Raw genomic sequence first — 13,858 nt, 5'->3', positions numbered from 1 at the left:
TTAGTGGTTCTATAGAGGGACTTTAATATGGTGAATCAGTGATAAGGGGCTGAAAGAACCAATAGGGGAAGGTGTGGTAACCCCGCATTAGCAGCCACAGGGAGTTGCTAGGCCTGAAGGGACGGACGGAGAAAGTATTGTGGCCAAAGCACAGAGGGCAATGGCCTCTGGTGGCAGCTGGGACCACAGAGCTGAGGCTGTCATGAGGACTCCTTGTGGAAACCGGAACCACAGAGGAGATAGAGCCACTCCTGGAAATATTGCCCAAAGCAGAAAGGCAGGGGGAGAAATTCCCTGGTTTCTCCCTTCTACTGCCCTCCAACCTCCTCTCAGTATCTTCTACGAGATGAATTCACAGGAATTCACAGGCAAAGTGTTCTGGGAAAGGTAGTTTGCACAAGTCAGTCCCCTTTCGTTAAAGAGCCAACTAGAGAAAGGGCAGGAAATGGAACCAAGTGTGAAGAGGTGAGTGATGAACACATCCAGGATGCTTTTTGTGAGCCTACAACCTGTACTCTTATGGAGACCTTTCAAAAGTTTCAGAGACAGGATGTCAAGGTTGGCCAACTCAACAGCTGACATGGCCACTAGATATCTGGTTAGCACAGTTACAACACGTCAAGTGTGCTAGCAATGGGATTCCCACTTGGCTGTGGGAGTGGACAAGACAGCAAGCGCAACAGTGCCTTAATCAGCAACCACCGAGCTCAGCATTCCAGGTACCGTGCAGGAACAATTTGATACATTATTTCATTTCATTTCATTTTGTTCTCACAACACTGTCAATGTAAGTAATAATGCTGCTACTCTTTTATATGAATGGTGCTCCTGGAGTTGTGCAACATGTGGCCTAGAATGTAGGCAGGACTATACCCATTTTGCAGATGAACAAACTGAGGTTCAGAGATTGAATGACTAGCTCAAGACCACATAGCTTGTAAGTGGCAGAGACTAAATTTAAACCTAGGCCTGCCTGGCTTCAAGCCCTGCCCTCTCTATAGCACACTAAGCTACCTACTAGCTTTGGGGGCCCTGGTTCTGTGGTCGAATACTATTCCTTCTTAGCTAGTGTAACAATCTGTGAGTCATACTTTCTAAAAACAGCAACAAAACTTCTTAGAAAGCTTCTGTGATAGAAGATATCAAGCAACTTTGGGACATGATCTGCTTCAGAAGTTCATATTGCTACATGGACAACATCATCCAAACTAAGGTGCTCTGTGAAACTGCCAAGTGTGAGACCAGGATTTAAGTTGCAGCAACCACAGAAACATGACCCACACCTTCATGAGCCAAAAAGCTGCCATTCTGTGCCTGAATTCACTCTGAGAGGGTACACGGCTCTCAGGATGAATGGGACTCTTGCCTGTATGATCAGGAGAGAAACTATTTAAACACGACATGTCCCATCCCCAAGTTTTCTGGCAGAGGCATCACCTACAAGTGGTAAACGAGCAATAGATAAATGCCCATGGTTATTACTTTACAGGGGATGGAGTCAAAGTCCTGTTCATAACAAGAATATATATTCCTCACATGGACTGGAGAAGGCATTTCCTTGTGGAAAAGGCTAGATGGTTAGAAGAAAATCAGTTGTTAAGATGGCCTATTTTGTTCAGCTTCTGTTCTTCAGGGCAGACGTAAGCAGCAACGCCATGGTTAGGATGGGCTGAAACTAGTGCTGAAGCACCCATTATCACACCAGCCCCTTGGAGGGATGTCTATCTAAATTCCTAGCATACCAGAGCTGCTGTGCGCACTGTGGAGTCTGCAGCAGCCTGAATAGAGGAGGAGCCATGGACACTTGAGCGGGGCCCGAGGTAGCAAAGTTTGTAAGTCACCAGGGACTGTGGCTTTGTTATCCTCCAAGGAGTGTGCCCCAAGAACCATTCTTGGGACCCTAAATAAGAAAGATTTCAAGAGATGACCCTGGGAGGGAGATGATGTGAAGAGAATGGGAGTTTAGAGTGTCTCAGTTTAAAAATGGACAGGATTTACAGGGCTGGACTTCAAGAATTCTGTTTTCTTTACTCTGAACAAGAAGAGAGTAGAAAGCTTGGAGAAGGGACAGATGGAGCTCTAGAGTGAAAGTCAAAGAGACCATATAATAGGTGACCCAGGTGCTTAAAAGGCAAGGTAGTCCTGAATAGGGACATGCCAGAGACTTGGTCTCCTATCTTTGCTGCAGCTACATTGAACATCTCAGTGGTCCTTAGATGCTCCAGGCTGCCCGTCACTCCATCTTTGCAGGTGCTATTTCTTTTGCCTGGGAAACTCCTATTCCTCCATAAAACCCTATTAATTATTTCTCCTGGGATCCCATAGCATGTTATTCAAGCCTGCTACAGCACTTGGCAGCTGCTTTGAAATTTGTCTTTTTACATTGCCAACTTTCCCACCAGTGTTTTTTTGTTTTTTAATCACAGAGCCTATGTTCAACAAACATACTAAGTAATGCCACCTCCCCTACTCTAGTATTCTTGGCCTATATTCAGTGTATGAGTTTATGGAAAACTTTACTCTTCAGTGAAAATACACAGAAAAGAAGGGACAAGCCCAAGCAAACAGGTGCTTCATTGCTCTAAATTTAAACTCAAACTTCTCTCTGAAAATGTATGCCTTTTTCATTTATTCATTCAGCCATTATTTGCAATATGAATGTTTTCAAATGTGATATTTTCCAATGGGATATGATTAACAGGTTTTTGCCTGGTTACGTGACTTGGTTCTATTACCTGTAATACTGTATTTTGATTTGTGTTTATGACCATTTCTTCCTTCCAACTATGAAAGCCTCAGTTTCTGAGGCTATTTCTGGTTCATCTCTAGATCCCATGGCTTAGCACAGAGCATCACAGATATACAGCAGAGACTCAATACACATTGTTGGTTAAGTTAGTGAGTAAAAGATATCCTAAAGTGGGCTTATCCTAGACAATACAGAAAGTATTGTTGTGCAAGTTTTTTTAAGAATAAACCTGTGCTTTGGGCCTGTGGGTCTTGCTTATTGCCCTCTGTGAGTGGAGGAAATGTTCGTACTGACTGGGGGATCAAAGATTGCAACTGGAAAGGGGTGATGGAAAATGGCTGCCCACCTGGGCTTGAGACTCAGAGGCAGAAATTTTAAAAGCTAATGGATCTTGAGAGTAGTCTTTGAAAATAACATTAAAGACATGAGAGATTGGTACCCAGACCACTGGAGCAGGAGTATTCATCTAGGTAATTTAGTTCTGGGTTTACAGCCAAGAATAAATCCCAGAAGAAAGAACAGTATGTCAGCATTGTACGACAGAAAATGTCCATGCCTAGACCTTCTTAATATAAAACAGGGTCTGCATTTTAGTTTAAGTTTTCCAACTTATTTTGCTGGTGGGTGATTGGTAGGGATTTATGAAAGAACTGGAATTTAGATAGACATATCTTCTAATTATTCTCTCCTAGCAAATCTCACCAGGCTGAGGGCATTTGGATTAAAGAACCACTCAAGATCCTCTGCATAATTCCACTTGACATGACACAAGTCAACTTAACTCAACACAACACAACTCAATATAGCTTAATTAATCTAAACTCAACACAGCTCAACTCATCTTAACTCATTACAACTCAGCTCAACTCATCTCATCACAGCTCAACTCATCACAACTCAAGTCATCTCAACTTAATACAACTCAAGTCATCCCAACTCAACACAACTCAGCTCATCTCAACTCATTACAACTCAACTCAACTCAACTCATCTCAACACAATTTGTCTCATCACAACTCAATTCAACTCAACTCATCACAACTGCAATAATCTCAACTCATCACAGCTCAAGTCATCTCAATTCAACACAGCTCAACTCATCTCAACTCATCACAACTCTAATTCAACTCAACTCATCACAACTGCAGTAATCTCAACTCATCACAGCTCAAGTCATCTCAATTCAACACAGCTCAACTCATCTCAACTCATCACAACTCTAATTCAACTCAACTCATCACAACTGCAGTAATCTCAACTCATCACAGCTCAAGTCATCTCAATTCAACACAGCTCAACTCATCTCAACTCATCACAACTCTAATTCAACTCAACTCATCACAACTGCAGTAATCTCAACTCATCACAGCTCAAGTCATCTCAATTCAACACAGCTCAACTCATCTCAACTCATCACAACTCTAATTCAACTCAACTCATCACAACTGCAGTAATCTCAACTCATCACAGCTCAAGTCATCTCAATTCAACACAGCTCAACTCATCTCAACTCATCACAACTCTAATTCAACTCAACTCATCACAACTGCAGTAATCTCAACTCATCACAGCTCAAGTCATCTCAATTCAACACAGCTCAACTCATCTCAACTCATCACAACTCTAATTCAACTCAACTCATCACAACTGCAGTAATCTCAACTCATCACAGCTCAAGTCATCTCAATTCAACACAGCTCAACTCATCTCAACTCATCACAACTCTAATTCAACTCAACTCAACCCAACTTCAATTCAACTAAACTCAGTTATACTTACTGTGTCAGGCACTGCACTTGGTTCTGGGGACCAGCTATGAATGAGATTCCATCACGAATCTCAAGGATGTGACTGTCTAGTAAAGGACTCCCTGGAGAGTCCCTTTCCTTGAGGTACCCCCTGCCACCTGTCTGTGGATTGCTTATTGCCTGACTGCCTTGTGGCCTGCAGAAAAGCCACACAAAATAAAAACTATAAACATTGGACCTGAAAAGAAGCCACTAGGCCAGGTTACCTTATGTCCTCTGTCCTGGGACTCCTCTGGCCCATGCAGAGGCATTGCTGGAAGAAGTGGCACAGCTCCATCAGGCATGGATTGAGCCTCTGAATAGCCAGGGTGAGCGGAGCGGCAGCCATGGCTCCCACCTTGAAGAGCGGCTGAGGACACCCTAGAAGATGCAATCCCAGACCAATCAAATCAGTAAGAGTTTAGCAAGCATCTTCTCTTTGTTAAGCTCTGCACCAGGTGAGTATAGTCTTGTCCTGATCTCAGGTAGCTCTGAGACAGTCAGGTAAACATAGCATTCCTCACCGTTACCCAATAAAGCTACTGTGAGAGTTTTAAGAGACAGGTGGAAAGAAGGTGGTGATCAAGTTCCTGGAGGAAAACAGAGATAGTTTCACTGAAAAGCAAATATTAAACAGAGATCTAAGATGTTGAACAGAAATGCATCAGGTGGAGGACATTTCTGATGTCAGGGACAGAGCATACAATGACTCTGCATGATGTAAGGGGATGACTTGCTGAGGGGGATTGGAGAAAACTTTGAGTATGGGGGTATGAAGTATGTATATGCATGTGTGTGCACAGGGTACATGTGTGTGCATGTGTGTGTATATGTGCATGCATGTGAGAGCATATGGATATGTGTTTGCCTGTGTGTGAGCATGTGTGTGCATGTGCATGTGTATATGAGTGTAAGAAGGAAAGAAGGAAGGGCAGGTTGAAAGATGAGACTGGCATGCTGGGTCACTGGAGAGTCAGGCTCTGAGTTTGTGAGTTCTCTGTTTCCATCAAGTGAAAGTTAATTATGTTTCCGTGAACCAGATTTTTCAGTGTTGTTTAATTTTTAGTTTTTAGGAGAAGGAAGGCCAAAGATAAAAGAAGGAGAGAAGAAATTAGTTTTAATAAAAATTCCAACTCGTTGGGACCTACTGAGGCTCAGAAAGCTATCTATGGGTACACCTACATTTCTTTACTGGAAAATAGGAAGACCCATCCCTATCGCATAGGATGACTGGAAGGATTAAATGAGACAATTTATTTAAAGTATATTGCATATTGCAAAGTTGTTGGCATGAAACAAACAATAAATAATAGCAATTATTATTATTATTATTTATTAAAACAGTATTGAGCTCCACTGCAAGCTAAGCACTAGTGACAGCCACTAGAGCTACCACAATGAATAAGAAGAAAAAGGGCCTTCCTCTCACAGAGCTTACTTTCTAGGGACTAGAAGGTTATATTACAACATTACTAATAACCTTCCAACAAAGGTTCACTAATCACTATCAGGAAAAATTATCTAAAACCTGGAAATAAACAAAAAGGATTACTGACTATTCTTTTAATGCAGTTTTGGTTATTGTCTAGCAGACTCTCTGGGGACTGTCTGGGTAAAAAGAATTGTGCACCATTAATTGACTTTCTATTGAATGGGTGATTTTACAACTATCAAGAGGTAGATGTTAACTGATAGCAATATAAATAATTCTTGTCTAAGAGCAATGCTAATGATTTCTGTCCATAGCAATGTAAATGAATTTTGTCTGGTAGAGGTGCAATTGATTTTTGTCCAGTAAAAAAAAAAAAGAGTTTATTGCTGTGGGATATCAATTCATTTGAGAATTCCTTTGACTGACTACATAAATCTTTTTCCCTCAAATTTCGCATTGAACCAATATTCACATCTTTCTGGATTCCTCATTATTTAATGAGTTCGATAATATCTTTGACATGTTGACATGTGCTCATTTAATATTATTCTGTCGTGTTTGAACATTTTTCAAAATTATAATTTATCAGTAATTACTTATTTTTATTTTTTGTTTCTTGTAGAGATTTCTTGCTACGTTGCCCAGGCTGGTCTGAAACTCCTGGGCTCAAGTAATTTTCCCACCTCAGCCTCCCAAAGTGCTGGTATTACAGGTGTGAGCCACCACATCTGGCCAGTAATATATTTATTTAAGTGAAGAAGGGGCTCATAATGTTAGCAGACGACTTTTTAAAAAGGTAGAAAGAAAATACTTTATTCTGAGTTAACTAGAACATAAACCCTCCAGAACATTGATCAATTTGATCAATGTGCCCCGACTTTTTCTCTATCAGTTATTGAGCAGTTGCTACGTATCAGACACTCTCCTAAGATCTTTGCATACATTATTTTATCTAATTCTCATAAATCTTGTAAAGTAGACATCAGAAGTATACAGAAGAGGACACAGAGGGTCTGAGTAATTCCGCAGTTGTATCAGTTATGCAACAGAGAGTAACTCCAGCAAGGTCTGACTCTGAAGCCTGTGCTCATAACCATCACACTTCACTGCTTGAACATAATTAACATTCCCAAGGCTTGATTTCCATGCCCCTTGCCCCGTCCCATCCCATCCATCCTTCTCTAACTCAGGAAATGATACTTGGGATATCCACTTAGTTGCTCAAACTTGGGCATGATTTTTGGTTCCCTCCTGTGCTCACTCCACCATCCTCTTGGGTTCTATCTCCTAAATATCATCCAAGTCTCCCTATCCACACAGTCACCTCCACTTTCCAGTCACCATCATCACTGGCCATCATTAGCACAACAGTCACCTCACAAGTTTCCCTGCTCCTAACCTCTCCCGTTCCTCCCCATTCTGCAGTCAGAGAAATCTTTCTGCAACACAAATCTGATCACATTACTCTACTTGCCTCAGAATTCTACACTCCCTGACTTGGTGACAAAACCCTGTTAATCTTACTCTTTGATACCTCTCTAGCCTCATTCCACACTACCCTCACCTTCAGCACCTTCAGCATCAGTCCTTTTAAGGTATAGTGCCTTTGCTTGAGCTATGCCTTTGCTTAGAATGCACCTTGTTCAGATGCCACATTCCCAATCAATAAACTCTTGAACCATCCCCTCACCTGAAGGTAATCTCTTCCTCTCTGGATATACATAGTTTCTACTTCTCTTAAGAATCTAGCCACCTTTTTTCTCAATTGCAGCTTTTTTCTTTTCTTCACATGTGGTATATCTTGGGAAAGGTGACACAGAGGTGTGGAATAAGCACAAGCTTTGAAATTAGATCTGGGGTCACATGTAGTCTCCTTTTATATGTAGAACTCACCATAATTCCTTAATGAGATATTGCCTCTCCTGCAGAATTATTGTGAAGAGAAAGTAAAAATAGGCCTCGCATAGTGCCTAGCAGTACAGTAGGAGCTCAATAAATATTTATTAAATGGATGAATGAGTGGATGCCAAATATTCTGTGGCATGATTTTTTTTTTGGATGAACAGAATAAGTTACTGAGAAATGCCAGAATCCCTTTAATTTACAATTGTATTTTTCACTACATAGGTAGATAGATAGATGACAGATGGATAGGCAAATATCTATGATATAGAAGTTAAGAAATAATGATAACTAGATAGAAAGATAAATAGGTATGGATGGATAGGCGGATTGATGAAAGGATGGATGGATAGATAGCTTGGATAAATATCTGTTAGACAGATGACAGAGGAGTGGGTAGATTAATAGATAGATAGATATGGTAAATAACTATTAGGTAAGTAGATAGAGCTAACAAGAGAGACAGATAGATATACCTATACAGATAGCTATAGACACATGGATATAGATACAGATATAGATATAGATATGGAAACAGACACCAATATAGATATAGATATATATATAGTCATCCTGTTTTCTAAAACTCGGTCTCACAACTGCCTCCATCTGCACCACTGTGTTTCTTTAGAACTCCTGGGAGAAAAGGGATATAATTTCCTTAGTAGCACAATCACATCTTTGTGTCTGAAAGGTTCATTCACTATTCATTGCAGGCTGAGAGTAAGGCTGGGGAAGATCTAAGGTGACATGAAAAAGGAGAGGGGGCAGGGTCCAGCAGTTTAATAATGCCCTGTTGACATATGACTGGATGGTCCAGGAGCTGGTGTACAAAGGTATTCAGGAGTGGGAGGAGCCTGAGGACTCAAGCAGCTTTGAAGCACTCACTTTGTATCCATTTCTTTCTTATGGAAACTGGCTCAACAGAAAAGAGGAGAGTGAGATGTCCAAAAGCTGGAAAAATGCATCAAAAACCACAGTAACTCAAGTCCTCAGCCTCTGTCAGGAGTTCTGGAAGCAGAGCTACAGACCCAGGAAATGGTCTTTCTCTAGATCCATGAGAATTAACTGTGCAGGGATGGAAAGGGTAGGGTATCCCTTAACACAGAACAACAGGACATCACACCCAGCAAATGAAGTTGCATTTTGGAGTCATCTTTTTTATTCCTTCCTCCTTCACTGCTGTCAACCCTGCTCATTGCAAGAGCAGCTTCTGTTTGCAAAGTGCCCAGCATGCTGCCCAATAAACAGTCACTCGATAAAAGTTGATTGAATTAAGTTCTACAGAGCTCTTTACTTCCAAACCACTTCCACAAACATTATCTTACTTAATACAAAACCCTGTGGGAGAGAAAAAAGAAACAGGCATTTTTAGTGCCCACAAAAATTGCAATTATTCTTGCTTTACAGTTGAGGGAACTGAATCCTGGAAGTTGAGTACTGGAGGCCACCTCACCAGTAAATGGCTGAGCTAAGATTTGAATCCCAGGAGTCTGATTCTAAATGTACCAAACAAACCTCTCTTTATTCTACTACAAGACCTTGTTCAAAATAAACACAAGCAATAGTAATAACTGGGCACTGGTACTCACTTGAAACTTGATGGGGTCTTGGGACCAGGACTGGCTCTTCCCCAGGGGTGAATGGCCACTCTGCAGAAAGATCACCTGCAAAGGGCAAGAATGGCCTTCCAGAAGTCAGAATGGAATTACCATGGGTGATACACACAGCAAGAAATTTATAACATCTTAAAGATAAATCATTCTTGAAATCTATAGGGAAATGATAGCCAAAAAAGGGGAAGTGATTTATGCAAGACCACACACGGCAATTTAGCAGCATGGCAAGGCTTATAAACTAGTTCTCCTGACTCTTTTCCTGCAGGAAACAACAAAGCACAATAACTTGCTTAGATTGCTTACTGGTACTCCATCCCACCACGCCCTTGTCACCAAGCTTCCCGCCCCTCCCATCCCCTGCCCCCCGAACCCCCACTTCTGTATAGAGTTTCTCTTTCCCGCTGTGCATTCTCACCTGTTTGTGGATCTCTGGGGGCTGTTGCCTTGGTTGGACTCGGAGTCTGTGTGCCATGGGTGAATGCTCCTGGAAGGAGATGAGAGAGAGGTAAGCCTGCATCTCTTCTAGGGGGCCCTGAGGGAGAAGAGGACCAGGGCCACCAATCCTGCCCTATCCAACCAATGTCGGTTAAGCCAGGTACCAGGTAGGGCTTTAAGAAGCAGAGAGGAGTAAGAAATAGAACCCACAATGGAGTGTGAAAAAAGAAATGGAAAATTTCATCATGGCTGTGATACAGCATGATGGGTACCATTGGAAACCAGCTAACATTGGTAAGGTATGGTGACACGGAACGGGAGAGCGATGGTGTTGTACAGGAAGTGTCCAATGTGGGTGCTCCTGGGCAAAGAAAAAATGAGTTGCTTCTCATTCATTTGAGTCTTAGTGTACACCTTGCTCCATCCCACTCCAGATAAATTGCCTGTCATTTTCATGAGAGAGTATGGGCTCAGTTCAACAATTTTCATATCATGTTCATGAAGCCTTAGTTTAAGGGTCACTTCAGGACTTGATCCTTGCTGTTAAGATTCTGGCCTCTGGCAAAACCAGCAATACAGTCTCCTTGTAGAAGACGAGTGAGAGAGAAGCTCCAGCAGGCAAGTTCCCTCATATGGCTAAGTGGAAGGAAAGAGGTGAGGCTGAGAAACAGCCGAGGCACAGGTGATGGACACCCAGTTCAGCTGGGGCAGGTGACATCTACTCTGAGTCAAGCAGCACAGCAGGTCTGGAGGAGAGTGGGCTTTGCAGGCACAACAAAGAGGATATATAAAGACCAGGAGACGTGGGCAGTTAGCAGTGCGCTGTGGCTGGAGTCCAGAGCAGGAAGGTGGAGGGGCAAGGGGAGGCTGAGCAGCAGGCAGGGCACATGCCTGGAATTTCAGGCCCGGGTCCATGCATTGTAGTTGTCATACTGCTTGTTAATGGACAATGAAACAGGGAAAAAGAGAAGAAATCGGGGAGTGGGATTACATAACAGAGAGAGGAACTGGGGAATGAAAGAAGGAACTTTCACTCATCTACAGATGGGAACAAAGAGGTAGGGCAAAGGAAAGGAGAAGGAAGAGTTTGCTTCATGATCATTAATTATATTGCTTATGTTTTCTTAGTTTTCTGTATGTGTGTTATATTCCAAAAATTGAGAAAGGTTATCAAAACAGACAATGCTAACTTTAATTTAAAACAGGAGAGGTAGAAGTGGGCACCCTGTCTTACCTGAGGTAGGGCTGTCCTGGGGTGGGCTGCCAGTTGTGGCCATTATCCCAGCAGGAGGCGCCAAAAGGCTCGTAGTGTCCATGGCTTCCTCGGCCCCTGCAGTAATCGGTGGGGGAGCACGAGTTTCCCAGGGAGACCCTCCAGGTTTTTTCTCACCGATGATCTGAGCCCAGGGCACGGACGATATGGAAGCCCATGTCTGTCTGTCAACGGTCACCCACTGAGTTCTGGCCACCCTCCTGGTAGCTGCACATTCAAAGTGATAGTAACAGGGTACTGACATGCTTGACCACTTTGATTCAGATATGAAATTGTCGAGACATTGAAACCTTATCAAAGGGCAAATGCAATGTGCACCTGTAATATAGATAATCCAGGGGCTTAAACTTTACTCTGAACTGAAATAAATGGACCTAAATAAGCATTGTTTTCCTAAGCACCAATGAACACACACACACACACACACACACACACACACACCCCTCTGAATCTCTAGGAACTCCAGCCATGTGTGTTTGGGGGTCAGTTAGCTGTCTCCCAAATTGATTTAATACATTTCTAATCATGTGACATAGTGAAAAGATTGCGGGGTCTGAGGTGAGGAGATCCAAACAGATTAGTCGTGCCTCTGTCTCCTCCATAGTGTGAACTTTGGGGCAAATTGCTTAACTCCTTTTAGCCTCCTCATGAAAATGAGAATACCAGTATTAATAATAATACCTGCCCTCCAACATCACAGGATTGTTATTAGTTAAGACAAATCCTTGGCTCGTGCCTGGAATTTCAGCACTTTGGGAGGCAGAAGCAGGCAGATCACTTGAGGTCAAGAGTCTGAGACCAATCTGGCAAACATGGTGAAACCCCAGCTCTAGTAAAAATACAAAAAAATTAACTGTGCATCGTAGCAGGTGCCTGTAATCCCAGCTACTTGGAGGCTAAGGCTGGAGAATCGCTTGAACCTGGAAAGCGGAGGTTGCAGTGAGCAGAGATCGAGCCGCTGCACTCCAACCTGGGCAACAGAGCAAGAGTCTATCTCAAAAGAAGGAAAGACGGAAAGAAGGAAAGGAGAAAGAAAGAAAGAAAAGAAAGAAAAGAAAGAAAGAAAGAAAGAAAGAAAGAAAGAAAGAAAGAAAGAAAGAGAGAGAGAGAGAGAAAGAAAGAAAGAAAGAAAGAAAGAAAGAAGAAAGAGAGAAAGAGAGAGAGAGAAAGAAAGAAAGAAAGAAAGAAAGAAAGAAAGAAGAAAAGAGAGAGAGAGAAAGAAAGAAAAGGAAGGAAGGAAGGAAGGAAGAAAAGAAGGAAGGAAGGAAGGAAGGAAGGAAGGAAGGAAGGAAGGAAGGAAGGAAGGAAGGAAGGAAGGATCTTCCCTCATTGGCCTTTTAAAAAATTGTTGGATGTTCTTACCTGTTTATTAACATAGTAGAAATTAAAGTCAGTTTTTTCAAGTTTTACAAAACTGAATTCTATTGAAGGATTTTACGTTTATAACTTAAGTTGAGGACAGTTGCTTTCTTTAAAATACTCAGATTTCTCAACCAGAACATGGTGTATTTCTTCATTTATTTAAATACTCCTTTATTACTCTCATTAAAATCTCATAGTTTTCTTTGTATAAAACCAGCACCTCTCCTTGTAGGATTATAGGTAGGCATTTTATGATTTTTTCTTGTGATTAGAAATCACAAGTTTTTGTCATATTATCCTGGAAACTTTTCTGATTTTGTATAATTGTCATGATGCCAGCTATTGTGCTAATTTTCTGCAGTAAATGTGTTTTTCTATTTAATGGAGTTGATTTCTTTTCCTCTACACCACCCAGTCATCCTTGTTTCCTAGCCTGCTGACACCTATCAATTCTTGTCTCTTGGGGAAGCCTGTGTCTCCTCTAGGCCGGGGTGGGAGCCCTCTCTGTGCTCTCTGTGTACAATAGTTCTTTGTAGGCTGGATCATGACCATTGGTTCACTTGCCTGGGCTCTCTCCTAGGTCTGAGAGCTCAGGAAAGAGAGAGAACATTTGTAGAGCTGTGTTTTTAACAGCTAGCCTAGTGTCTGGACGGAAATGTGTTTTGATGAGTAAATAAATGAATGAATTCTGATAACTGAATGAATGAATTCTGATGACAATATTGTCTCAGTGGGTCCATTGTTGGATCCCACTGAGAAAATATTGACTCTTGATGAGCTACCTCCATTTTATATTATTTCCAAATAGGAAAAATAAGATAACCACGCCTTTGTGTCTTTGGCGATGACACTGCTGATCATGTACTCAAGATGCTGGGGAGGTAGGAGCCTCCTGCAGGCCATTGGCGGCAGCTTTCCCACTGGTGTCAAGTCATTAACGTATTTTTGGCATCATTATCGAACCAGTTACAGACTGAACTAACCATGCCGTAAAATATTGACTTCACCATTTCATGTGAATTTCGTGAGCGATATTGCTAAATGCTTTGCTGAAATATGAATACTTTTACCACAATGCACTGTGATAATATAAGACAATAGCATTGAAGGAGGCTGGGTGAAGGGTACCGGGGAACTCTGTATATTATTTTTGCAACTCTTTGTGAGTCTTAAACTATTTCAGAATAAAAAGTCATCAAAATACATATTAGAAGTACATTATGTTGGGAGGCTGAGACGGGCGGATCACGAGGTCAGGAGATCGAGACCATCCTGGCGAACACGGTGAAACCCCGTCTC

The 13,858-nt window shown here is 41.9% G+C and overlaps 1 protein-coding gene across 1 annotated transcript in view; it reads right to left on the bottom strand.

Annotated features, from left to right (window-relative positions):
• HHLA1 (HERV-H LTR-associating 1) overlaps positions 1 to 13,858 on the bottom strand; it is a 45,181-nt gene that overhangs the window by 5,216 nt on the left and 26,107 nt on the right. The window contains exons 12-15 of the mRNA XM_050801600.1: positions 11,159 to 11,404; positions 9,905 to 9,973; positions 9,463 to 9,537; positions 4,764 to 4,917 (exon numbers count right to left, since the gene is read on the bottom strand). Coding sequence (XP_050657557.1) covers positions 4,764 to 4,917; positions 9,463 to 9,537; positions 9,905 to 9,973; positions 11,159 to 11,404 — 544 coding nt within the window. The remainder of the gene's footprint in view (positions 1 to 4,763; positions 4,918 to 9,462; positions 9,538 to 9,904; positions 9,974 to 11,158; positions 11,405 to 13,858) is intronic.

This window comes from Macaca thibetana, chromosome 8 (genome assembly GCF_024542745.1).
Source record: "Macaca thibetana thibetana isolate TM-01 chromosome 8, ASM2454274v1, whole genome shotgun sequence".
Classification (NCBI taxonomy): Eukaryota; Metazoa; Chordata; class Mammalia; order Primates; family Cercopithecidae; genus Macaca; species Macaca thibetana.
Note: the sequence above shows the minus strand (reverse complement) of the source record. Positions and strands in the feature narration are given on the sequence as shown.